Source organism: Apodemus sylvaticus, chromosome X (genome assembly GCF_947179515.1).
Source record: "Apodemus sylvaticus chromosome X, mApoSyl1.1, whole genome shotgun sequence".
Taxonomy (NCBI): Eukaryota; Metazoa; Chordata; class Mammalia; order Rodentia; family Muridae; genus Apodemus; species Apodemus sylvaticus.
This window is the reverse complement of record NC_067495.1, coordinates 61266918-61293759: the sequence shown is the minus strand read 5'-3', so window position 1 is coordinate 61293759 and position 26842 is coordinate 61266918. Positions and strand designations below refer to the sequence as shown.

The 26842-nt window shown below is 41.9% G+C and overlaps 1 protein-coding gene across 1 annotated transcript; it reads right to left on the bottom strand.

Annotated features, from left to right (window-relative positions):
• Positions 1-4875: 4875 nt before the first annotated feature.
• Positions 4876-26068, bottom strand: Igbp1 (immunoglobulin binding protein 1). Its single transcript, XM_052170991.1, has 6 exons — positions 25850-26068; positions 25206-25499; positions 17453-17648; positions 15557-15636; positions 14796-14908; positions 4876-5194 (listed from the first exon to the last, which is right to left on the bottom strand). Exons 1-6 carry the CDS (start codon positions 26038-26040, stop codon positions 5046-5048), a joined length of 1023 nt encoding a protein of 340 aa, XP_052026951.1. The 5' UTR covers positions 26041-26068; the 3' UTR covers positions 4876-5045.
• Between the last annotated feature and the right edge of the window lie 774 nt (positions 26069-26842).

Here is a 26842-nt window from a genome sequence, read left to right as displayed (position 1 = left end):
ACTGATAGAATTGTTGTTCAAAACATGAACAGAGAGCAGTTTGCTACCAGGATATATTCTGTCTTCATATTACTATGTGCTGGGTGCTTCGGGGAGATGGAGTACAGCCCACTGGAAGCTCTTTTGAAGTCAGTTCATCTGGAATCCAGGCTCATTAGAGTCAAGTGATCTTTGGACGCTCATTTATCTGAGCCTCAATTTTGTCTTCAACATATCCAAGCTTTGGTAATATGTACCTTGGGTAGTTATAAGGATTAGAAATGCTCTGTACAAAGCTCCTAGTATATACTAGGAGCTTACTACACAGTAGCTATTAGTATTATTGCTATTACCACATTGCAGTGGTACTGGCCAAAGACATTGCTCAGTCAGTGCTCAGTTTTCTTGTCATTGAGAGATTTGTTACTATTTGGGACAAAGAATCTGAAAGACAAGTCTTTGTTCATTATTCTTTTCCATATATCTGTCAAAGGCTACATGGAGCTGCATATGTGAAACCCAGTTCTACTACTACCTAGACTCTTTTCCACACACACACACACACAAATAAATCACTTCACAAACATGCCTAAAAACTTTTGGCTGCTGCTGACCTGCAAAAAATAGATTGAGAAAACATTGAAGCATTGAAGAATTCTTTCATCCCGTCCATATACATTTCCAAGTGTATCTCTACAAGATCCAAACTTCCCCTTTAAAACCACACAACCTAGCCTGGTGGCATGTGCCCATAGTTCCAGCTCTCTGGAGGCTGAGGCAAGGAGGATCACTTTAGCCTGGGGATTTAAGAGTAGCTTGGGCAACAGTGAAACCTAGACTTTTTTTTTTTTTTTAAAGGATCATAGCACAAACTGAACAATTCCTTGGATCGAAAAACCCCGGGGTTGCCTGACTGCAGCTTGGCTCAGTGGGTAAAAAGGAATGCAGGGAAGCAGTATGCAGGTGTTGGTGAGTGCTGTTTTGCAAGGAGAAGGTGGTAACAATACTATTGCTGTAGGATGACCCATTGGGATGGGTGGCAAGTGCCAATTGTGCCTATGAGCCAACCTGAGGCCAAAAGGAAGCAGAGGAGGCTCTTTTGGAGTTCAGATGACTGAGAACTGATTTTAGTTTCAAACGTCCCATCCAGAAACCCAAGGCTACCCAATATTGATACTAATCCTAATACCAATAGGAAAAGATAAACATGCCCCCTCCTTGCTCCCTCCCTTCCTTTCCCTTTACTTCCTCACTTTATCTCCCTCTCTTAGTACCTTTTTGTTCTTCTTTCTTTTGACAGTGTTATGTAGCCTGGCTATGTAGCTAAGGCTAACCTTGAATTCCTGATTTCCCCCTGCCTCCACTTCCAAGTGTTGGCATTATCTTTTTGTACCACCACCCTGGACTTTCCTTTTACAGTCAGATCTCATTATGTAGTCCAGGCTGGCTTTGAACCTGAAACCGTCCTCTGTGTTAGGATTATAGGTGTGCCCAGTGCACCAGGCCACCATTTACAGATGTAACTGCCCTCTCCGCGAGAGCCACAGCAGGCAAATGCTGGCACCCACTCACCTTATGCATTTCGATGCTTTGCTTAGCAGTGTGACAGATAAGTCATCGATTCATCTATCTGACAGTTTCCTCCACTGGAGAATGAAGATCTATCTTGCTTGACAGGATGTGAGAATAAAGGAAAACAAACAAACAAACAAGCCCCTCCCACCACCACAAAGCAGCATATGCCTAACTATAGAAATGCAGGCGCACATATACACGTGCAGGGAGAGCAGAACAGAGAAGCAGGGTTGTTACTGTGGAGAGCATAGAGAAGCCCTGGGTCCTGGAACTCACCCAAAGCAGCTGCCTCCGAGACCCTGGAAAGCCTGGCTCTTGTGGGAGTAGAGAGGTGGTGCTTTTTTGGTTTCTGAGCAGTGAGCCATCAGGCATGTAGTGCTGAGGAGAATGGAGGAAGAGGCGGGAAACTGGCAGAACCTTTTCTTTGCTGAGTCAACGGAGAAGGAGCCCGTACAGCTCCAGTGGTGTTTAAGTGGCAGTTTTAGTTCGGGGGTTTTTAAGGTTGCTCCCACCAAGAAGTTGCCTGAAGATAGGTGACTAAAAAGCTAAAGAACTGAGAGGTGCAGGGTGGGGTTGGGAAAACTCTGCTTGGTCCAACCTGCTCTGTAGTGCAAGGACAGTATCCCTGCTTCCGCAAGGCTGTTGTGTTACTAGTGGAGAAAGTGCCTCATAGAAAATGCCTATGACTTTCCCTTTCTAGTGGACAGTCACAGACCTGATACCAACCTGAAAGCCTTATTTTTCAGTTGCCCGATGTTATAATCATCCCAGACCTAGGAGACAACTTCTTTATATCTACAGAAGAAAGACACTTTTGGGTTTTTACATCAACTACACAGGTTCCACTTGTCCAAACCACTTTGTGTGGTCTACCTTTTGGGTCTCCATGTGAACAGAGAGGCTTAAAGATGTTGGAGATTGCAGAAAGTACAATCTTAAAAGGACTCAGACCAAGGGGTAATCCAAACTGGCCAGTTTGTAAATTAAGTTCAAGGTGGGGTTCTAAGGGCAGAGGAAAAAGCTGTGGCTGGAGGTAGCCTGGGACCCATTGGAGGAGAGCTGAGAGCACTGCTTCTAGCTCAGTAGGAAAGTTCAGCCATGCTCTACCAGTTTCAGGAGCCTGTGTGAGGGGGAGATGGATCCTTTATTAGGCAGTATACAAATATATTATTGGTAGCCTTCTTGCTGTCACCACCCACGAAACAACCTCCTCCTCAGCACCTGACAGCCCTCTACTTCCCACCCCATAAACAAGAGGGAACTGAGTCTCTGCAAAGCTTTCTCCTCAGCTAGACTGCAGGAACTAGAATAGGAGGACTGAGTCATCTTCCTCTTCAAAGGAAACCAAAGTGGACTGGAGCCATAGAACAAAAGGCTGTTCTCTAAGCAGATCATAGGCTGCCCTTAGAGGGTACCAACCCCTCTATCCCAGAAAGTTGATCCTTTCAGTGTCCCGGGTGCCTCCCTTTTCTCTAATCTCCTTATCTAATCATCCGGAGTGTGCTAAACAGGCCAACAGCAAAGGCATACATTCCCACCAGGCCAGGCATGGAACCACATAGACAAGACTGTTGGAAGTGGCTGTTTTTTTTTTTTTTACCTTAAGGCTTACGTAGGCTAATGTTCCTGTGAGGGTAAAGGCTACATCTTAAGAGCATCTTCTCTGGTGCCATTTCACTTGGTCACTGATAAAATTAGGTAGGAAAGTAGGACTTTTTTTTCCCCACTGATTAAAGATTTATTTATAGCCGGGCGGTGGTGGCCACGCCTTTAATCCCAGCATTTGGGAGGCAGAGGCAAGTGGATTTCTGAGTTCGAGGCCACCCTGGTCTACAGAGTGAGTTCCAGGACAGCCAGGGCTACACAGAGAAACCCTGTCTCGAAAAACACCAAAAAAAAAAATTATTTATTATATGTAAGTACACTGTAGCTGTCTTCAAATACTCCAGAAGAGGGCATCAGATCTCATTACTGATGGTTGTGAGCCACCATGTGGTTGCTGGGATTTGAAATCAGGACTGTCGGAAGACTAGTCAGTGCTCTTAACCACTGAGCCATCTCCCCAGCCCCTTATATACTGATTAAAGTCAATTTGGTAAAACTGATTGCCTATTGTATTTTTTGAGACAGGTCTCATGTAGCCCAGGCTGGCCTCAAACTTAGTATGTAGCTGAGGCTGACCTAAACACGTGATCTTTCTCCTACCCTCCACCTCCTGTTGGGATTACAAAATGTCCAAATAATTACTCATGATAAACTCAGTCTTTTCACAAAGCTTTGGAAGTAATACCTAATAAAACTAAAATTAACCTTTTCCAAAGATGATTTTTGGAGTGCTAAGGAAAAGAGTGACATGCAGAAGATCCAGTGTCTCTCCCCTCAGTTTGTCCCCATCAGCATCAACAAGGGCAAGTTCATCAGGCAAACCCTTCAGAAAAATAGCAGCACACACCATGCCCACATTTCCAGCTCCAACCACAGTGATTTACAGCAGGAAAGTTTTTCTTCCAGAGCTAGGTTCTGAATTAGCTGCTCCTTGCCGGTAGACATGTTGAGCCTGTCTAGGAGCTACCTCTTGAGCTAGCAGAGCACAGGGGCCAGGGAACCAGGGAACCAGGGAACTAGGGAAGTGAAACGCTCCCAAGCTAGAGCGTGGGAGAGAAGTGAAGTCCCAATGAGGCAAAGGATAACTTATCGGAAGGTAGGACTTTTATAACAGAGGCTTTTTATTTCTTTTTTCTTTTTTTTAATTAGGTATTTTCTTTATTTACATTTCAAATTTTATCCCCTTCCCCGGTTTTGTTTTTTTTTATTTACTTAGAGCTTCATGTAGTTGAGGCTGGCCTTGAACTCATTATGGAGTTAAGGATGACCTCGAACTTCTGAGCCTCCTCCTTTTACCTCCCAATTGCTGAGATTACTGGATGAGCCAATATATTCATGAGACTAATTCTGAAACTCTTCGCCCATCTCTTCTTCTATAGCATTATCCATAGCATGGGTATTGCTCATAGGGATCATAGCACACCTAGTGGGAAGGAGAAAGTCTAGAATTCAAATGCTGGGCAATTCTTGCTCAGAATGACAGTAGATGACAGGGATTTCCAGATACTCAAGAGACCCACAGCTGAAACCTTGGGGCTCCCCACAGACAATAAAACTAGCTGATACCCACATTTGTACATAGGCCCACATAACTGAGGGGGTTTTATTTTATTTTTTTCTTTTAAGAGAACCAATTCATACTATCATTGGTTCTATTGATCCATTTCTTGTTCTCTTTTCTGACCACTTAAGAAATCAGAATACACTGTGACAAGATTAATAAAGCCAAACAAAAATTCACTGGTCATTACCTATAGGGTACAAGCAATTATTTGACACTATCAAATGCAAAGCAAGACTCTGCATGGCTGCTCTCACTGCACCCTCCTGAAGTTGTCCTTGGTGTGAAGGTGTGCACCACATTGTCCTTTGGCCTTCTGGGATGACTAGCCCATGTTCTGTCGGTTGCCATAGCCCCTGGGATGGGTGTCTTTCCAGTCGTCCCACTCTCGCATCCTGTGCAAGGCTTTCTCCTCATTCTCTTCATCCTTTTGCTCTTGATCTTCCTGCTGTTGAGCTGCTCTTTGGAAATCAGCTAACATGGGAAAATGAGAAACGGTAGAGATGAAACCGAGGAAATGCAAATTGATGTTAGGAGCTTGGCTTTGCTCCGGACAAGCAAGCACAGGCAGTGAGAACAGAGCACTGCTAACTGCCCAGGCACAGCACAATCAGGGAGGGCATGTCCCCTGCAGAAGCTACAACATGCTACGTGATGATAGCAACTAAAGGAGCCTCTGGGAATTTTCACAGATGCCAAGGTCACAGAAGCATCCTCCACAAATGGATTCTATTTTGGAAAAGCATTCTTGCTAAATGACCAACAATCCCTTCATTAAAACAAATACACAAAGAAATGAAAACAGGCCCCGCCCCTGCCACAAGTAACAATAAAAACCCCAGAAATCCAAAAATCACTAAAAGTTAAAAAAATACGCCCGAGAATCAAATTTCCAAGGATGTGGCATTACAGGTTACTAATTTGCTTCATTCATTTTTTTTAAGATTAAAGAAAGTTACTAATTTGCTTCATTCATTTTTTTAAGATTAAAGAAATCAGGTATATGTATGTTTGTAAGAGGTTTATGAGCACCAGGAGCCCTCAGAGGACAGAAGAGAGCATCAGATCCCCAGAACTCAAGTTACAATTTGGTGTGAGACAAGACTTGGGTATTGGGTCTTGAACCTGGGTGTTCCGCAAGAGCAGTGAGTGTTTTTAATTGCAAGTTATCTTGCCAGTCCCAACTTTATTATAGCCACATAATCTATGTATTTATTTTTTTCTTGAATTTGTTAATGTTACAAAATTCTTACTCTGTCAAGCATGCCTGAGAATCAAATGAAAGAAATGGTTCCATGCACAGTAAATTCACTCTGATACTTGATTTGTGTGCTTTTTGATAATTTTACATTCTTTGATAAATTTTTATCAAGACTTGGAATTTAATTACTGCAGGTCTCCAGTTTTCCAGTAATTTGTGTTACATAAAGTTCGTCACATTTGTCTCAGTTCACCTTTCAATAACATACCACCCACAAAATTTTGTGAGAAAACTATGTATTCTTTGGGGCTGGGGCTAGCTTAGTCAGTAAGTGCTAGCCACACAAGCATGAGGCTATGAGTTTGGATCTCCAGCACTGACACAACAGCACACGAGCGTATTGCCAGCTCTGGGGAAGTGGAGACAAGCAGACTGCTAGTGCTCGCTGGTGAGCCGGCCTAGCCAAATTGATGAGCTGAAGTTTCAGTAAGAGACTCTTGTCTCAAAAAATAGAGAATAATAGAAGAAGACAATTGATCCTGATATCAACCTCTGGCGTCCATTTAGGAGCACATCCAAATAACCACATCTCTCTCTCTCTCTCTCTCTCTCTCTCTCTCTCTCTCTCTCACACACACACACACACACACACATACACACATACACACACACACACACACACACACAGTAAAGTCAGCATGGTAATGACCTAAAAAGAGATACAGACTGAATGAAACATGAGATCGTAAAAGCAAATTTAAGAAGCTATGGCCAGCAGATCTTCAACCAAGAAGCTGGGAACACACACAACACACATGGTTAATAGTCATTTCAGTAAACAGTATGGGGAAAAATAATGAAACTACAGGCAAAAGAATGAAACTAGACCTCTACTTTCAGTTACAAAGATCTACTGGAAATCTAAATATTAGACTTAAAATTAGAAATTACTAGAAGAAAACATAGGTGCAATCACTTCAGATACTGAAAGAGGCAGAGATTTTAAAATTGATTTCTTTGTTATTATATTTATTTATTTAGTGTGCTTGTGAGGAGGAGGCTTGCCACAAAACACCAACTTGTGGGGGTGTTTCTTTCTTCCCACCATGTAGGTTCTGGTGACTGAACTCAGGAGCTTATCAGTCTTGTATGGCAAATGCCTTTACCAGCTGAGCCTTTTTAGATAAGACCCCCAAAGCACTAGACACAAACCCAAAAATAAACAAACGCGATTACCTCAAACTATAACAAAAAAGTTTCTGTACAGCAAAAGAAATGAACAACAGTATAGAGACAACCTTTGTTTGGAGAAAAGTCTACATCTAATTAGGGATGTATATGTATATCTATAGAAGGAACTCTGAAAACTCAATAGTAGAACTAAAACCTAAACCGTCCAAATAATCTAATTTAAAAATGGGCACTAGACTTAAGTAGACATTTTTCAAAAGAAGACATACAAATGACCAATAAATCTATGAAGAAATGGGTAGTATTCTCAGTTTATTAGGGAGACATCAACCAAAAGAACAAGACCTTTAGTTAGAATGCTTATTACAAAAAAGGGAAAAACTAAGTTCTAGAAAGAATGTGAGTAAAAAAGAACCCTTGTACATTGCTGGCAGGGTTATAAACTAGTATAGTCACTGTGAAAAACAGTATAGGGAAGGGACTTAAAAAGTAAAAGCAGAAGTACCATATGATTTAGCAATCCTGCTACTGGGCAAATATCCAAAAGAAATGATATTAGTCTGTCAAGGAGACTTTTGCACTCTCATGCTCACTCACAGTGTAAAAAATGCAATCAACCTAAGTGTCTATCTTCCAAAGAATGCATAAAGACAATGTGTTACAAATGCATAAAGGAACACTATGTAGAGACTTAAAAAGGATGAGCATCTTGTCATTTGAAGCGACATGGATGCCAATTGGAGAGCATTAAGAAAAATGAACCAGGCATAGAAAGGAGAGTACCCCATGATCTTACTCAGACATAGGATCTAAGAAGACATTGACAGCATAGAAGTTGAGGGTAGAATCATGGTTACCAGAGGCTGGAAAGAGTATGGGAGAAGGAGGAATGGATAAAAGAATGGTCAATGGGTACTAAGTTATAGTTAAGTTGGAGGAAAATTCTGGTATTCTATTGCACAGAATAGTAACCTTAAATAATGATAGTATACTAATAAAAGCGAGAGGGGGGCCTGGATGTTAAGTTCAGTGTAGAGTGGTTATCTAGCCTATGTGAAGCACAACGTTCCATCCCTACAGCCACAAAAAAAGAGAAGGGAAAAGCTAAAAAAACTTTTATGCTTTTCTTTTGGATATCTGCCCAGTAGTGGGACTGCCAGATCATATGGTATGTCTATTTTTATTTTTTTTTAATTAAGTGAAATGATGTTTGTGGAGACAGCTATGTTTATGCTGATTTGAAAGCATTATATAATAAATATGTATACTGAAACATTGCATGATACCCCTAAGTTTGTACTATTTTTCTATGTCAATTAAGAATTCAGTATAAACACTGATAAAGAAAGGTTTGGTTGTCAGATGCACTTTTGCTCCTTAGATTTGACTTTCTAGGTGTGTGTGGGGGTACTGGAGAATGAACCCAAAGCTTCATAAACACTGGGTACATGCTCTCCTAACTGAGCTGTATCTGCAAGCTCCATTTTCTTGTGGTCCTGGGGGTGTGGGTGAATAAGAGAGTGATATACATACTACCTCTGACCGCCATTCCTGCTCGCTAGTTATTCTTTCTGAAGCCCAGCTGGCTAGTGAAAAGGAAAATTTCCCAATCTTTCTCAACACATGAGCTAAGTTTCTGGGGACTATTTCTCTGCAGAATTAGAAAGCTTCTTTCTCTAAGGCTTTGTCTTGATAGGAATGCTTTTTGTCTTTTCTCTTGTTCTTGACAGCTCCCAATGTGTGATCTTGCATTGCTCTACCCCGTCCCCCCAAGTGCAAGAATTACAGGCCAGACTGGGAATGGTATTTCCATGCCACAATTTAGGTTAGTCAGTATACTTATTCCTAGGCCACTCCTTGTTTCTATTCTTTTCAGTGGCCGAAGCAAAGGTCTCTGCCTTTATTGTGACATACATGATTTCATAGGCTCGGATTAGGGATATAGGATTGCTGTTACTTCCTTAGAAGCTCTTTTAAGTTGCATTGTGCTTTTACACACCATAAGCCCTTGTTCTCAAGAGACAGAGGACAGACTACTAATACAGGACAGTTACCCAATGACACACCCTTATATCCGTACAGCTTTGAATAATTACACTAATGCTATTACCAACATAATCACTAAGAACTGTTAAAGCTTTTTGCATAGACTTTTCTTATTTCCTTATTTTAAGGACTGCTTGCACCGTGTATGCACATTATCCAAGCCTATGAGTATTACATATTCATTCCCTCTTAACTGCCATTTAGTCTTTGTTCTACCAATAACTGTTCCCAGTCACCACCAATGTCTCTCACTATGGCAGTGGGCTCAATCTCATTTTCTAGAAAATTCTTCAGGGAGAGAATCATGGAATTAGAGTTCCTGGGTTTTGAAAACCATTGGAACCCTTTATATTTAAAAGCTTTTTATCAGATGTACTGTCTTGGCTCCTATTTTTCCTCTGTGAATATCATAAATATTTGCTTATTTATTTTCTCACAGCATGAAGTGTGTCATAGTTCACAGGAAGGCATTATTTTTACTTCAGAAGGAAATCACTTACAAATGTTGAGATGTCTATGATATTTAAATTTTTTTATACCTAGTAGTTTTATTCAAATTAGTCTTACTTATTCGGGGTGAATTTTCCAGGAATATGCTGTTTATATCTGTCTTTAATATTTGTCATTTTATCCTAAATCCCCCTTTATCAGCTTTATAGTTTTCCTTGTTTAAAAAATATTTAAATCTTTTTTCACACAATATACTTTTGATCACATGTTCTTCTCTCCCAACTGCTTAATTTCCGTCTTTCTGTTGAACTCTCTTCCTTTTCCCCTTTTCCCTGGAAAGGCACTCTGAGTGTTGATGCATTTTCCTTTCGTTCTATTCTAGCTTTTCCAAGTTCCCCGATCCTCATTTGGGTGGTCCCCCTGTGGTCTGCACTGCTTTTCAACTAGTATCTCCCATCACATTTAAAAACATTATTCCCTATTTGTTCTTTTGTTTCTGTTTTCCTCTGGCTTATGTTTTGGGACAGAGTAGTACAGCCTACACTGGCCTGGGACACTGAGAGTGGCTGACGATGACATTGTACTCAGGTCCTCCTGCCCCTCCGAAGTGCTAGGATGACAGCATCACCATCACCCAGGGCTTGCCTTAAACTCACCTTTTGGAGTGCTTGCAATTATCTTCTTTAGCCCTCTTCATTTTGTGTGGCATTTGTAGTTTTCCTTACAATTCTAAAATATATTCCACACGTCACAACTCATCTACTTAAAAGTATAGCCACAGTTTTCTAACCATTATCAGAATCTACTGCTAATTTTCGTGTGAAGGTTTTCAGAACGTTTAGAAAGGCTTGTGATTCCAGGTGGTTACTGTAAGTGCCCCGGGGCTCCAGCTGCTGCTTTCACATGGACCCTCTGGAGAAGTATGGCGCCCAGATCACATGGCTAATCTACTTCTCTCTCACTTTCATTTGTCCCTTCTTGCTTCTCCTAATTTTGATTTTCCTCAAAGAGACACAAAACAGCACAAAACAAAAACAAAAGAACAAATCTGAAATAATGTCTTTAACTGGTACTGGTAATTTGAAAAGCCCCGTGGGTCCTGCCCTGGGAGACCAGGTGGATTAATTGTCAGAGTTCATTCCAGGCTGGACTGTTCTGCTCCCTTCACACTGGCTAATCATGGGTGCGTCTCACTTGCTTGGTTTTACCCACTGAGCCACCTCAGGGGGATTCTACTGGATAGCAGATCCTCCCCTCGTTTCAAGTGCTGTTCTTCAATTAGACTCACCGCAGTTGTTACTGAATACACTAATTTGAAGCTCTCTATTGTCAGTGTTTCCAGGCAGCTAGCTCCCAGTGTCTCCTGCACAGATGCCAGTAACCTGCATGAACAGAGGTGACCTGCCTTTCCCTATCTTTACTTTGTGGTTCACAGGGATTCACTGTTGTCTATCTCTGTTGTAAATATTGTCCATGTTTATTTTGTACTTTTATTGAACTATAAACACATGCAGAAATGAAAAAAAGAAAACGTGAGCGTAGCTCAGTGAATTGTCATATATTAAACAAATGCATGCAGCTGGTACCCAGTTAGAATACAAACCACTACTAATTTCGAGGAAGCCCCCTCAGGTCCAATTGCATTTCTGACCCACCTCTAATGGCAAATACTATACTGGTTTTTAATCAGCATCTAACAACACTATTTTTTGAACATTATATGAATGAAATCACAGTATAAATGCTTTTGTGTTTGGCTTTTCCACTTAATCTTAAGCTAGATTTATTATTTACAGCTGAAGACCTACAGTTAGTTTAACCTTATAGCTACACAGCAACTCATTGTATGAATATACGAAAATGGACTTATCCATTCTGGTATGTACAAACAATGATGCTAGGCTTCATAGTTACATTATGGGCACTGTCTCTTCCTTGTGGAGGGGCATCCTTATCAGTGGTTCTCAACCTGTGGCTCACAATGCCCTTGTGGGGGAGAGTCACATATCTGATATCCTGCATATCAGATATTTACATTCCAATTCATAACAGTAGCAAAAGTACAGATATGAAGTAGCAACAAAAATAGTTTTATGGTTGGGGGGGTCACTACAACACGAACTATATTAAAGACTCAAGTCCTAGGAAGGTTGAGAACCACTGGTCTATACTGAGACAGGATACCCTGAGGTCATAGAAGTACACCTGTATTCAACTTCCGTAGACTCACCATCAACTCTTGGATTTCTCGCCTTTCTAAGTTCTTACTTTTTGTTCTCCTGACTTACTGAAGTAGGTTTGTGGTCACTGGTTTATTGTCCCGCCCCCCCGCCCCCACCGTATTTTCAACATTACATATACTTCCCTCTCAGCTCAGTGCTCACTGTAGTTCTCAAAGTCTGATGCTCCCCCATTGTAATTCTCCCATGACTTGTGGATTACTCGGGTGCTAATTCCCATTTAAGGGAATTTCCCGGCTATGTTATGGTCTAAGAACACATTCAATGTGATTTCGAATTCTGAAAATTAACAGAAGCTTATGACGGCATAGTATATGGTGGATATGTCGTATGCATTTGAAAACAGTTTATTTTGCTGTTGTTGGACATTATGCCATAAATGTGAACTAGTGTAGGATGACTGACAGTGTTGATCAGGATTTTCTGTAGCCTTACGGGCAAACAGAACTCTATAAATTATTAAAAGAAGTATTGACATTTCCAATTGTGTCCTCTACTGACAATAGAGCTGGGGTGAAAAACGCTGGGTTCGAGGTGAAGTTGAGCATCACAGTGAGAAGCATGTGCTTGAGCGGAGAGGAAGCGTGAGGTGGGCCTCAAGGACTAGTCCCTTCAATAAGGCTCCCAATTCCTGAGTGTCTATCCCTTACTAACAGCCCATCAAATTATTAGTCCACTGATGAAGTAAAAGACTGCAGGGTCCATTGACCTCCCACAGCCCTACCTGCTGCTGCACTGGAGATTATGCGCTGACACATAGAACCCAAAATAGGACACCAGCGATGACTATAGGTTTGTCTATTTGTCCATTTAATTGTTTTGGTCTTCCTGTAATTTGGGGCTTGCTAACAGGCACTTCCAGAGTTCTGATTCATGTGTGCTCCTGGGCAACCACCCCTTTTCTTAATATCACTGTAGCTACTGGAAATATAGTACAGAGATTTAGATATTTCTCACTTTTGATAATAGATATATAATTTTTTATATTTTAAAATACATAATTTCCTATTGATAGTAGGCAGTGTATGAAGATCACTGATTTCTGATTGAAGGTCTGCTCCATTTACACTTAAGGTATTCTGGATTTGGCCATTCACTAGATGAGTAGCGGCATCTCACTGTTTTAGTTTATATTATCCTAATGCCATGATGTGGAGTATCTCAGAGCTTATTTAGTGAAGTGTCTGAGACATTTTTGGTCTATTTTATTTCATCGGGCCGTTCAATGTCCTTACTGAATCTTAAGAGAATATCTGGATAGCCGTTCCTTATCAGATATATCTTTAAAACTATCTGGTATCACTCTGGAAATCAGTCTGGCGGTTCCTCCGAAAACTGGGCACCTCACTTCCAGAAGATCCTGCTATACCACTCCTGGGCATATACCCAGAGGATTCCCCACCATGTAATAAGGATACATGCTCTACTATGTTCATAGCAGCCCTATTTATAATTGCCAGATGCTGGAAAGAACCCAGGTATCCCTCAACAGAAGAGTGGATGCAAAAATGTGGTATATCTACACAATGGAGTACTATTCAGCCATTAGAAACAATGAATTCATGAAATTCTTAGGCAAATGGATGGAGCTAGAGAACATCATACTAAGTGAGGTAACCCAGACTCAAAAGGTGAATCATGGTATGCACTCACTAATAAGTGGTTATTAACCTAGAAAACTGGAATACCCAAAACATAATCCACACATCAAATGAGGTACAAGAAGAATGGAGGAGTGGCCCCTGGTTCTGGAACGACTCAGTGAAGCAGTATAGAGCAAAATCAGAACGGGGAAGTGGGAAGGGGTGGGTGGGAGGACAGGGGAAGAGAAGGGGGCTGAGGGGACTTTCGGGGAGTGGGGGTCTAGAAAAGGGGAAATTATTTGAAATGTAAATAAAAAATATATCGAATAAAAAAACTATTTGGTATCAGTCTACAGTTTGTCTTATTCTGTGTGTGCATGTGTGCATGTATGTGTTTGTGTGTACACACATGATTGTGTGAAGGTCTCTCTCATTTCTCATGGCCTGGTTCAGGCCGCTGGTCACGTTTAGTCTATTACTCTCTCTCCCTGCTCCGGATAATTCCAGATGCCGCTGGCAACCTTCATATCTACAGCTCCCTCTGTCTCATATCTACAACAGAAACTTTCTTCGCAACCATAATTTGGAGTGGTCATGTCCTCATTTAATAGGGTGACAATTTCCCTGTCTTCCCCCAGGTCTTTAATATACCCAGCTGTCTCTGGGTCCTACTGTTTCCAAGGGGACATCAACAAGAATTTCCGTCTTTGCTGTCTGTGTACTTTATTTCTGTATACTTTCAGAATTTCCTGCATAAGGAGTATATATGCCTGTGTGCAGAGATCAGAGGTTGACACTGAACTGCTCTCTAACTTACACTTTCCAGTCTCTTATGAACATGGGATTTGCCCATTTGTCTAGCCTGGCTCAGCAGTGAGCTTTTGGGATCCTCCCGTCTTTGTCTCCCCAGCACTAGAATTACAGGGTATGCACCACCACACCTGACTTTTTATAAAACAGAGAATATACAATATCAGGAGTCCCGCTCTCAAGGAATTGTAAGTTCCCTTCCTTCAAAGTGTGGTCTGCCCCCCCAGTTTATGCCTGCTTCTGGTCACTTTGTACGACATGTAGGGAATTGCTCTTTTATGAATATTTTGTTCAGTTTCTCTTTTCTGACTCTCCAGGAACCGGCATGGTACAATCTGCTGTCACTGTCACAAGTGGGTTTTTGGTTTTGCTATCTGGCTGCTGTTTGCACAGCATAAATGGAGAGATCCAAAAGTGACACTGCTCGGAAGCAGCTGCTATTTGCTTTAATGGTAAATGACACTGAAAAGATGACTTTTGTCAGGCTGTTTGCTCGGGTCTTTAACTGTGAAGGCAAAAGGGTTTAGCAGTACATACATCTTACCACTTCATACCTGAGACCGGCTTGGCTATTCCCCGATCTGGCAATGCTCCGAATTTCTGATGCTGTTCATACCAGTCACTCACCGTCATAGTTGCCAGGCTTGGATAACCAGTTCCAAACACTCTGCAAAAGACACATTTCATTTAGAGAACTAAACACATGCAGCAATATTGCACAGCCTCTTTCCTCTTTAATCATGAGGCAGCTCTCATTGCTCTGCACGGCAATCTTTTGAGGACTTGTACAAACTTCTTCAGGAATGCAGAAAAGGGGGCATCCCGAAGGAAGCACTAAAGTCAAGAGCCCAGTCATCTCCCAGTAACTAATCCCAAGGGCCAGCACTCTACCATGACAGCGTGAACTGGCAATTAACAGTCAGTGGTTCTGAAATGTGGAGAATACTTTCCTGTGAGCCTATGGAATAGCATCAAAACCTCAGACCTCAATCACAGGCAGGCAGATACGTCCTTCTGAGGACTGCTCACGAGGGCAACAAGAGTGTCAATGATGGGGGTGGGGGAACCATGGAAAGCATGCAATTGTGTATTCGATTCACTGATTTCTCTCTGGGTTATCTGCTGATTTTCAAGTTTGTTGTGAAGGGAATTTCTGAAGATGGAGAAAGTATCAGGAAAGCTTTAGGCTCTCTGCTGGAAGAGCACTCACTATTCAGAGCTGAAGCCATGACTTTGCAAAAATGTCCATTTTTTATTTTACTCAAGCATTGTATGGACCCCCTGTGGAGGCAGGTGGGCCTGTAGTACTACCTACTTGGCTTGTGCCTTGTTCCGAGTGAGGATGAAGGGTTTCATTGGCGGCTTCTCTGGAAGAGATGAGTGACAAGCTGATTCCTGAGGAGAAAATTAATTTTAGAGGTGCATTTGCCAGTTTACCCATTTCATCACCCAGGCTTTCAAGTGTTCTGGTGTGGAAAAAGCTCTGGGTTCAAAATTCCCTCCCTTTCTTGCTTTCTGTTCACATTTATTTCTTATTGGGAAGAGTTAAGTGTGAAGATCAGAGGACAATTTGCATGAGTCAGTTCGTGTTTCCCATCATGTGGCTTTTGGGGGACAGACTGGGGTCATCAGCCATTTTGATGGCACCTCTATTTATCAGTCTTGAGGGGTGTTAGGTACTTTGCTGAAATGAGAGAGAGAGAGAGAGAGAGAGAGAGAGAGAGAGAGAGAGAGAGAGAGAGAGAGAGAGAGAGAGAGAGAAAACGAACAAGACCACTCAGGAAACTTCTTACCATAAAGGAAAACTATTTGGTTTCAAAATTTCCCCATCCAAAGAAGGGGATTCCAAAGCTTCCTGCCATGTTCCACATATCCACCTTGAGCTGAATCTAAAGCACTTCCTTTCCGCGCAAACTTCTGCAGAAAAGAATTAAAAGTTTTCTCCCCAAAGTTCTTTCCAACGTAACTATGTTAATTTTCAAGAACCTCCAGGGTATTTTAGAAATTTATGTTTGTCCGTAAAGGGAGGGAGGATAGACCAGTGGTTTTTAGAGAAAGCTCTCTAGGCATACTGGACAAAGTATGGTTAAACAGGAAGCGCTCATTTCATTTTCACAGCATCACTTCCAGTACCACATGACAAAGCAAAAGCAATACCAGCAAACCATTTAAGGAGCCTTATGACCATGGAATAGTTCATTCTTTGGTCCTTTAACATGTAGGTCCAGGTTGCTAGTTTCCTCAGGTAAGAGCTCCCAGGCTCATTAGAACAAGTCAAATGAAAAAGCATTGGTGCCAAGGACTCAGATCAATTAGTGATCAAACCAGGCTGATCAAATCAATTCATGCTGGGTCCTGTACCAAAGAGCAAGTGGCTACAGAGCACATACTCTTTTGAAGCAGCTCCAGAACAGAGTTAGGACATTCAAAAGTCCTTATACAAGGTTGCTTTAAAAGTAGTCTTCTGGGCATTCCGTCTATGAAGATGCCCCTGCTTCAGGGTCTCATCCTGATGATCAATTGGTCTATGAGTGTGCGACTGGGTAAGGCTAAGTTCTAAGTCGGTCCCCAGCCCAGAGTCACTCCCCGCTCTTTCGCCTCATCTTCTTGTGTCTCTCTCCCTGACTTCCTACAGTTCTGTTTTCCTTACCCATTCTAATCCTGTTCTTTCCCTTTTCTACAATTAAGTAGATTATAAAGGCCCTCTTCCCTCTCTCTGTCTTCTCTTCACAGGAAAATCAATTCCAATTTTAAGGAAGGCGCATTTCCTTGATACCATCCAGTCACAACTAAGTGCCTTAGATTACAAAGTATCAGGGAAGGTTGCTGTAACAAATCAGAAAGAGACTCTGGCAAACCATCAGCCTTTCTCCACTTACCCTAATGTGAACAATGCTTTTACAGAGATTGACAAAGATTTAGTTTTTGCAGTGTTAATGATTAGATGAGGGCTCTATCCTTGCTGGACAAGTTCTTCATCACTGAGTTGCTTTTCCAGTGAGTTCTTTTCCAGTGTTTTATAATTTTTGTTTAGAGATCTTTGGTTTTGTATACTCAGACAGACCTTAAACTTGTGAACCTTCTTTCCGCCTCAGCCTCCCCAGTAGCTAGAATTGTCACTACTACGGCCAGCTAAGGATTTCTCCTCTGCAGAATGCTCAAACTTCTAGTGGCAGCTTCCCATTGCTATGTGGTCAAGGACAAGGCTTACCTCTCTTGGAGAGTCTTTTTCTTTCAGGATCTTTATTTCCTGGTCAATGCTCTCAATCTCTTCTAAGCTGATCCCAATCCACCTCCGAAGGTGAAGGAGGTAATATTCACGAACACGCTCATCATCTGCTTGGCCACTTTCCACAGCAGATTTCAGTGCAGACAACCTATGTTCCACCTCCTTCTTCTGCTTGTATCTGTTCCACAGAAAAGCATTACCCATGAACTTAAAAAATACACATTTCTTCAAAAGAAGGCTATAGTAAGGTCTGCCTTTGCAGATGTCCAGGCAGTATGCATGCCAAGCCCTACCTTGGAAGTAGAGTCTATGATCTAAGAATGGGTTCTATAAGCCAAAGCCAATCCCCAGACTACAACGCAAGATACGCCTAGGCATATCTTGATCTCAGTAAGACCTGTCATCTTTCACGATGAGATGCTTTAGACATTTGGCCATTATCAGTCCTCACTCTGCTGGATGCTCAGTGCCTCAGTGCTTCCTATAAGTCCTCCACTTCGAAGCTGCATCATCAAGGAATGCCAAAACCTTAACCAGTCACAGTTTACCTGCCACTGATGTCAGAACTTCCTTAGGAAACGCTGAAAAGCTGGTCATCTTTTCTCTTTCATGCAAAACACTCCTAAGGTAGATCTTCTGACTCCTCTCTAGTTAGTTTTAGGATTCAGTGACCTCAGCTGCCATTTCCAGGATGCATTCTAGTGCCTCATCTATCATGTATCTGTCAATTATCCCAGAGCATTAACACGCATATTTCAGTGCTAGAGACAGTTTATAAAAGACAGTCCTTGCTTTCAAGCAGCTTTCATTCTAGCGGAGGAAGACAAATCAACAGGAATAGATAACTTGGATGAGAATACATGCTGTGATGCAGCAAAAAGCAAGGCGAATGGACAGAACAATGGTGTGGAAGCAGGCGGTGCTAGTATATATAAAGTGAGCAGAAGCGACCCTTCAGAAGAGACAGCCTGAACAAAGCCATCAAGAAAAGAAGGTGGGAAGTCATCTTGATAGTCAGAAGAGTGATCTAAGAGGGAAAAGCAAATGCGCATGGAGGAGTGTCTAGAATAGACAGAAAGCAGGAAAGGGAAGATACCAACATAACCTTAGGTAATGATGACCATGAGAAATGGGGAGACAGCAGTGCAGGTGGCAAGAGATAAATGCATTGAAAACACAAAACAGGCAATGTGCTGGGTATGAAGGCTTGAGACAAACAGGAGCCAGGTCAAAATGCCTTGGGTCGCCAAGAGAAGTATATTAAAATCCTCTGCTGGGAAGCCCCATTCTGCACTTCCAGACTAGGATGCTCTTCTGCGGGGGTACCTAGATAAGATCCTAGCTTCAAGTCGATGGAGAGTTTAGGTGTGTGTGTGTGTGTGTGTGGGGGGGGTTGTTCCTCAAAGTTTATACAGAACTCTGTGGATGCCTTCTCTTCTTTCCTTCCTCTGCACACATGCCTTCTTCCTCTTCTCCCATTTCCCCACCCCCTTGCTTTCCCTTTCCGGCTTATTTTGCCAAAAGAGGTTTTATCCCAAAGTCAAGGACCACTGCACTGTAGAAGACACTGTTATAAAGACATTTAGGCTCTTCTTTAACCCAACAAGACAGTATCTTGTATGTTATAATTGTTATGGTATCACCGTTAGGCAGGCTTCAGGTAAAAGAATAGAAAGGTCAGAGTGCTACTGCAAATATTACTTGAGAATGCTTAATCGGTTCCACAGGCAGCTACACATCCTCTTCCAAGGAGGTGCCTATGTCATAGGAAAACAACATGCAAGAGTCCTAGAATGTATCTACTCCAGGGTGAATTCTGGGTAAGTCTAGTGGTTCTGTAAGTTCTCCTTCTCCCTGATCGTTCACCTCCCACACTCTCTGCTCCATCCCTCTTTTCTATGTCCTTGCTTCTGTGACTTAGCTCTTTTCCATTCTTTAGACTCCTGGCTCTTCAGCACCTGTTCTTTCAGGCCAGTGGATTAAAAAAGCAAATAACACAAAACAAAAGCCCCCCACCCCCCAAGCCACACAAAATTTTTTCTCTTAGAAAAGGAACTTTGTTCACATGAGAATTTGAATAAATAGGACCCCAGTAAATAACATACAGATAAAAATGTGCCTTGGCAAAATTAGAGGAAGGCTCCTCATATTACTCAGATACTGGTGGAACCATAAGGCTCAGTCTAACTACATCAGTGTTCTAGGCTCCCCAGGGTAGACCAACTACTGCCTTAGAATTCCTTATCGCTGTAACCACCCTGACTGGGGAGTCTCCTTGTGCTGTTTCCAAGTAGTTACAGAGCACAAAAGAATTACAAATCTGTATTAAATGAGCCAACCACAAATGTCTACTATCAGACATGGTTATCTTTTATGCAGACTATATACTAGCATCATGCTGGCCAGATAGTCAGGCAGTTGTAACACTAAATTTCCCTCAGTCTTCAAATCTGTGTTTCATCCTTTCCCATCATCATTTATTTCACCGTTTTCTATCAATCTCATCCCTATCCGCTTCTCTCAGGCATCCCTGTCAGTTAGCTGCTGTCATTACTCATAGCTGTAAATTTTCACTCTACTGTTCCACGCACCCCCCCCCCCAGAATCACCAATATGCTTTGTATACTGTCTAGTGACCACTTGTCTAGAAGTCACTTAGAAGGAACAGTTTCAATTCTAGCCTGACCATTTACTAGCTATGTAATTTTGGTCAAGTCAATTTGAAAAGCACATTCACATAGCTTTATAATGCAGATCTACTTCATGAGGTTGTTATAGGATCAAATGGAAAAATACACAATAAAATTCTTTGTAAAAAGCAATATAAATATTGATAGTAGATAAGAAAACTGAGTTTAGGGAGGGGACAGATCATGCCCCATATATTGAGTGGTAGAAGTCAGTTACCCCGAATCAATGTTTACAATGCTGTATTGCTTCCATCTTTTGGAATACTGCTGTCTCTCCGGAAACCTCCCAGCTTTAATTAAGATCCAATACTGGGATGGGTACCATGAGATACAATACAATTGGAATACTAATAAACTAGTAGTCAAGGCCTCTGACCATAAGAAGTCCCAAATCTAGAGACTTAAAGTTATATTATGCTAAATATCATGAATTTAAGTATGTGTTAAGGTGTGTGTGTGTGTGTAGGGGGATATAAATTTTTCTATTTGTATTTTGTTGGTATTTGATTGGTATTTCCTTCCCTTTTCTCTCCTCACATGCTCCAACTCTGAATTCCTATCTTTACCCCTATGTTTCCCCCACCATTGGAAGAGACATCTATATTCACCAAAGTAGAGAGATACTAAATGTTTTGCATTAATCATGAAGTTTTAGTTGCAAATTTCCATTTGTCTGTGGAAATAGGTATCTAGAGGTCACTCAAGAACCTAAATCCACTAGGTCTTATTACTTACCCAGCTTCTACTTTCATTTCTGTTAAAAGAATGGAGGTGCTGTTACTCAAACACACTCATACTTAGGCCTCAAAGATGATTAAGAGAATATGCACAGGGAAGCAGATATGAGAGAAGACATACCATTTAGGTGTTTTATTTAGGAAGTCTCAGTATCTAGAGTCATGAATAGAAGGAGTTACAGAAAGCAAGAGTCTGAATAATTTTGGGAAGAGGAGGGGTATTTGTTTGCAATATGGGAGATTGAGCCCAGGCTCTCACGCATTCAAGGTAAGCACTCTTATCATTTAGCTACCAAATTTGTCCTGAATAATTTTTCTAGTCATGTAAATGCTTCTGACAAAGGCAGTATCTGGGATAGCTGTAATTTCCCCTTTATCGCTGCATTCTAGTTGGACCACTGTTAGCTCGAGGCCCCAGTTTCCATTCAGTATTCTGTACCAGCCCTTCATGTAGCCCTCTGCTCACACTACTCTTAGCACCTCTGTCGGACAGGACTATAACCTATTCCCTGTACATATTCAAATCTGTTTCTGTTTGGCATATGCTTACATTGTTTCTCCTATTTGTCTAAGTAAACATTGTTGGAGCATTTTGTACATGCTAGGCCCTGTGCTAAGGCATACCACCAGGAACAAGAGAGAAATGGTTCCTACCCTCACAGAGCACACATTCTAGTAGGAGAGCGACAAACCTGAGATGAACACATGACATTAACTGCACGATAGCTACATGCTGTGAAGCAAACAAATGTGGAGGGAAGAGAGAATGACAGATGTTAACTACTTAAAGAGACTGGTGGAGAAACGGATCTCTAAAGAATAACATTTAAGCTGAGACCTACACAATGAAGAATTAGCCATATGAAGAAAATGTAATAGAAAGAGAACAACACAGACAAAGGAAGGAAGGAACTGGGTCTGTTCAAAGAACTGGAAGGTAGCCACTGGATACCAATGAGCATAGGATGAAACTGGAGAAACAGACACCATATTACACAGGGCCTTGGCTATCTGAGGTTGGGAGGTACTGATGCCTTAGACCAAAGTGTGTGCTAGCAGAGATGGAAGACAACGGGCATATAAAACAGCATTTGTTGTGAGAACTGACAGGCCCAGGGACGGACTCGGTTACAAAATTCAGAAAAAGGTGCACGTTGAAGCTCGCTCACAGTTTCCTGCTTACATATCCAGGTGAATAGCGGTGCACTTACTGAAACAGTGAAGACCTGGGGATGTGGGCACACTCGAGAGTGAAAAGCCATGGCTCTGAACTAGAGACATAGAGTGCTTTCCTAGGAGGCATGAGGTCCTGGAATCAATCCCTAGCACTCACTACAACAGAAAAGGAAAAGGAAGAACTGGGGAAAAAAGCCAGTATCTGTGAAATACCTATAAGCGGCCAGAGGAATTATAGGACAGTAACATGTCTCCAGGAGCATTAGCATAGAGGTAGTGTTGACAACTCACCTGTCACATAGGTTTAAAAAAAAGTTCAAAGATCAGGATTACAGATCAGAGAAATGAAAATCAAAGTTAGATAGCTTTTCCTGTTTGACTAACGGGATTTGCTAATGTTGGCATTTGGGGAGTGTGAAAGGGGAACTATTTTAAGACTTCATTCTTGTGGATGGCCATATTGTTTCCATCCCTCAAGAGTCTTAAAATATTCAAAGAAGATCTAGTCCAAAGAAACATTAATCAAAGCAGTACAAATGTTTGTTCATAGTATTACTTAGAATCGCATACACATTCCAAGCAAAGCAAACAAACAAAAAACAAGCGAACAAAAAACCATCCCAAAATGCAAGCAAATATAACTGGATCTAAATACTCGACAGTAACAATTTAAATGATTATGGTACAACTATAGAATGGAATATTACAAAACCACCAACTATGGTTTCAAATGACAGGGGAAATGCTCACAATATTAGTTTTTTTAAAAATAGGATAAAAGCTGTATTACAGTAGGCTTCATAATTTATTAGCTAAAATAACTGTGTATCTGAAAAGACATATCAGAAAGTTAATAATGATATCTATGAATACTAATTACGGCTTATTTTTTATTTAAAAGTAATATTTTTTGAAAATTCTCAACAATGAGTATTATTACTTTCATATTCAGGAATTCTACAGTTTCTAATTTTCGTGATCTTTTGAGACTAACCTCACAGGCCATTGTGTTTTGAAACCTTTTCCTCAATTCTCCAACCAGACGTTGTCACTTCCTTATCTTTCTCTGTATCTCAAGGCATCAACAGTCTTTCTGGGTGTGAACACGAGTCGCTATCTTAGGTTTTGATCTATGCCTATGGGCAGTTCAATTTTAGAGAGAGGATTCTGGAATTCATTTGCTATCATCCTAGCCTACGTCTTTAACGATCATTCCATGAGACTCTGTTCCTAACTACAATTTCTTATTCTTCATACCCTTAGTACCTGAACTTGAAAAATTCAAAATGCTCCCTTTCTCTTCTGCTTTCTCTGTGTATATGCACATGTACCATGACTCAAACTTGGTGCCTTGCATATGCTAGGTTGAACTTATCTTACTCACCAGGTTACTGTCTGTATTTATTAGAATCAAAGCTTCATAATACTGATCCTGGCTAGTTTTTAAACATCTATACCAGTTCCTGGCCTTCATGAAGGGCTTAGTTAAGTATTTGTTGAATAAAGTGATTCTCAAATCTCTAGAGTCCAAATCTTACCTCTGAGCTGTAAAAGGGTATCAGAAATCTCTACTTAGTTATCTTGCAGGTTACCTCAAGTTCAACATGTCTCAGTACTGAATTTATTATGCTCTCTCCTATCCCAATTTATGTTTGTAATTTAAAATAAATTTTTTATTAATTATTTCAGAATGTCATACACACTGCATACAGTGTTCTGGTCAGATTTACCTGCAACTCCTTCCAGATGAACCTGACCCCTCCCATCTCTTGTCCTTTTGTTTCTTTATAACCCAGTGTGTGCTGTCTATTTGCTCATGGGTGCTGAGCCAATTTACGCTTTCTAATGGTATTAAATAGGTACCACTATTAGTTCATTTCACCTAAGATTGAACCTGAGGCTCACATAGGTTGAATAACTTACTCAAAGTCCAATGGCGTAGAAGGAAAGCTGAAACTCAAACCCAGAGCTCTGCTTCTACAATCTTACTTTTAGCCAGACACCTGACTGAGCTGTGCTGAGTTTCCATGTATTTCTCTGCTCATCCTTCATAGAGTACTTTATGGAGCACTTACTATCTCCATCTTACACCTGGGGGAATTGAGTAATCTGCCCCCAAATCACAGAGTACCTAACGATGGGCCTGGGACTCGAACATCTTCTCAAACTTGCCCCTTACTTTCCTCACATTCTAAGTTCTCTCTGATGGGAACCCTTCAGCACTCCCCCTCATTATCCCTTCCGCCTCCTTCCACCTTTCGGCTCTAGCTTTATTTTACCGCTTGAGAGGGGGCGCTGCTCTCTGTCCACACAGCTCCATTCCAGCTGTTTATTTAATGCCTCTGGGGCGTTACCAATGCCACTGCCATCCTTTCTTCTTCCTCAGCCTCACACTCCTCGTCCTCTTACACACCCCCTTTCCTGAGAAGCCTAGTCTTCTCACCTGTCCCCCCTCTGCCTGGGGGTTCTCCTGACTGCTTCCACAGTACCCCCCACATCTCCCTTCACAGCATGTTACACAGCCATGCTGTTTCCACGCTACTTTTCCCCACAGAGCACAATGATCACCCACATTCATACAAACACCCAATCAGTTTGTATCCCCAGTGCCTTACTTTCTTCTTAAGACACTGTGCGTTCATTCAATTTTCTTTGAAACTAATGTTAAATCAAGGTGACATGATGCTGTACCAGGGCTATGATTAACTCAGGATGCTTTACATCCCAGCCTGTATGCTTTCTGAACAGAATTGCTCAGTAAATAGTTCAAAAATATTGTGTACTTTTGAAATATTTACCCCATACAAACAGCATTATGCAGTGATATGGAAAAGGTTATGATATACTTTGTTAAACAATGGTTAGAATAAACACTGCTACTAGTGATAACCATAAGGTGAGTGTTACAAGGCTTGGGGAGGGGGCGGGGTCCTGAAGCTTTAGTACAACCCTCTCAACAATGACAAAGTCTTGAGGAAAGTTTGCTTTCACCAGGGGCTATGTTCATTAAGAACCAAGAAAATAACATACACTATTCTGTAGAAAACACACACACACACACACACACACACACACCACATGCAAACACATGCACCCCCAACTACAGCCCTCAAATTACAGCCATTGACCCACCTCTCTATTTTAGCCTGTCTTTGAGATGCCATAGCAACGAGATTTGGATAGGCCATGGAGGAGCTAGCAGTATTCTTTTCAGCTGAGTTAGTCTTGGTTTGGGGTAGCTGAAACTCTGCTACATGGTAGCAATGACACTGAGTTAAGAAATGTATGAAGTGTTCTCGAGCCCGCTGCAAATGATCTAGACGCTTGCTGGGGTTGACTTGTTTCATGGTGAGAGCTCCTTGCAACGCCGGCACCATCAGGTACTTCAGGTCGGTGGAAGCAATCTCTTCTAAATCTTCATTTCGGCTGGAAAGAGCAAAGAGGAGGCCGTGAAGCCTGGTTGCGCATTAAACTGTGGCCTTTGCTTCTAGAAAAGAATAGGTCTGGGAGAGAGTGGTGCAAAGACATTGGCCAGAAGAAAAGAAAGAGGCTGAGCTTGCACACCCAAGGGCCAGGCAGTCAGCCGTACCCGAGGGAGCAATGTCCTGGGACATTAAGCATCTCAGAAGAGAAGTGGACAATGCAAAGAATGCACACAGGGTGAACAAGTAGGAACCGAGCGGTTTTAGCCTTAAAGGTCCTTTCAACCCAAGTGCAATGGCTCTGCCCTTGCTGACCATTCCTTCTCTGCGGTTACTGCCCTCTCCCCCCCATACCTGAACAAATCAAGCTGCGATAACATTCCAGCAGCCTTCTCAAGGAGTTCTAGTCCTTTGGACACCTTATCCTGGACTGTTCGGGAGCCGGTGGGTTCGGTTGCTACTTCCACGTCCTCCAGAAGTTTCTTGCTGGTTTCGAAGAGCTCCGGAAGCCGCGGCAGCAGTAACTCCTCTTCAGACGCTGCCATCTTGTGGAAAGAAAGAAACCCGGAAGGATTTCTACCGAAGTCAAAGGTAAACTCCATAAAGACGAGCCCCGAAGCTCTCACGACACAGGAAGCAGTACCGCATTGGCCAGCTGCTTGTTACCAAAGCTTCCCAAAAGACTTCTGGGAATTGCAGTTTTCTGACTTTAGCTACTGTTTCCAGGGACTCATTTTCAGCAAGCGGCGGCTTGTTTTAAAGTCGTACATGCTGTTTTACTAAAGATGGGCTCCAAGTGGCCAGAAGTGGATTTGCAAGTCCCTAGGATTCTGAGGCATGGGAGTGACGGGGCTGATTTCCAAGCTCCAGCTAGCGTCTGCAGGAGAACGTGTTCCACGCTTGGAGAAACATGCACCTGCTTTGGAAGTCAAGTCGTTCCCTCAAGTAAAGTCCTGTTAGCCAGAGCCACTCTCTCTCTTTTTGAGTCTGTTTACCAGAAGCGGGCGTGAAGTTATAAGTGGCACTCTCAGCAAATGCCCACCCACCGCACCACAACCTTCTGTCCCCTATACACTCGAATACCCTTTGGGCCAGCACCCTGTGAAGCCTTTCTCTTTGAGCAGGAACATTTGAAAACTTGAAACTCCCACCAACAGCCCGCTGCCTTTCTTTCATAGAACTTTCTTTCCAGGTCGCACTTCTGGGCAATCTTTGATTCTCTCCCGGTACACCGTGCCTTTTACCCCGCCGCCATATGGATTTCTTTTGTGCACGCATACAAGCACGGGCCACACTGCATTAATAGCTAGTGTTTTACAAAATTAGAAAAATAAAGTGATCTCTTTA

What these genes read in the sequence shown, in the direction of transcription:
- Igbp1 (XM_052170991.1), bottom strand. Translation starts at nt 26,040, where the DNA reads ATGGCAGCGTCTGAAGAGGAGTTACTGCTGCCGCGGCTTCCGGAGCTC. An exon ending in AAAAAGACTCTCCAAGAGAG is followed by an intron (nt 15,637 to 17,452) that starts GTAAGCCTTGTC and finishes TTTTCTCCTCAG; the next exon opens with GAATCAGCTTGTCACTCATC. An exon ending in CGGAACAAGGCACAAGCCAA is followed by an intron (nt 14,909 to 15,556) that starts GTAGGTAGTACT and finishes TGTCTTTTGCAG; the next exon opens with AGTGTTTGGAACTGGTTATC.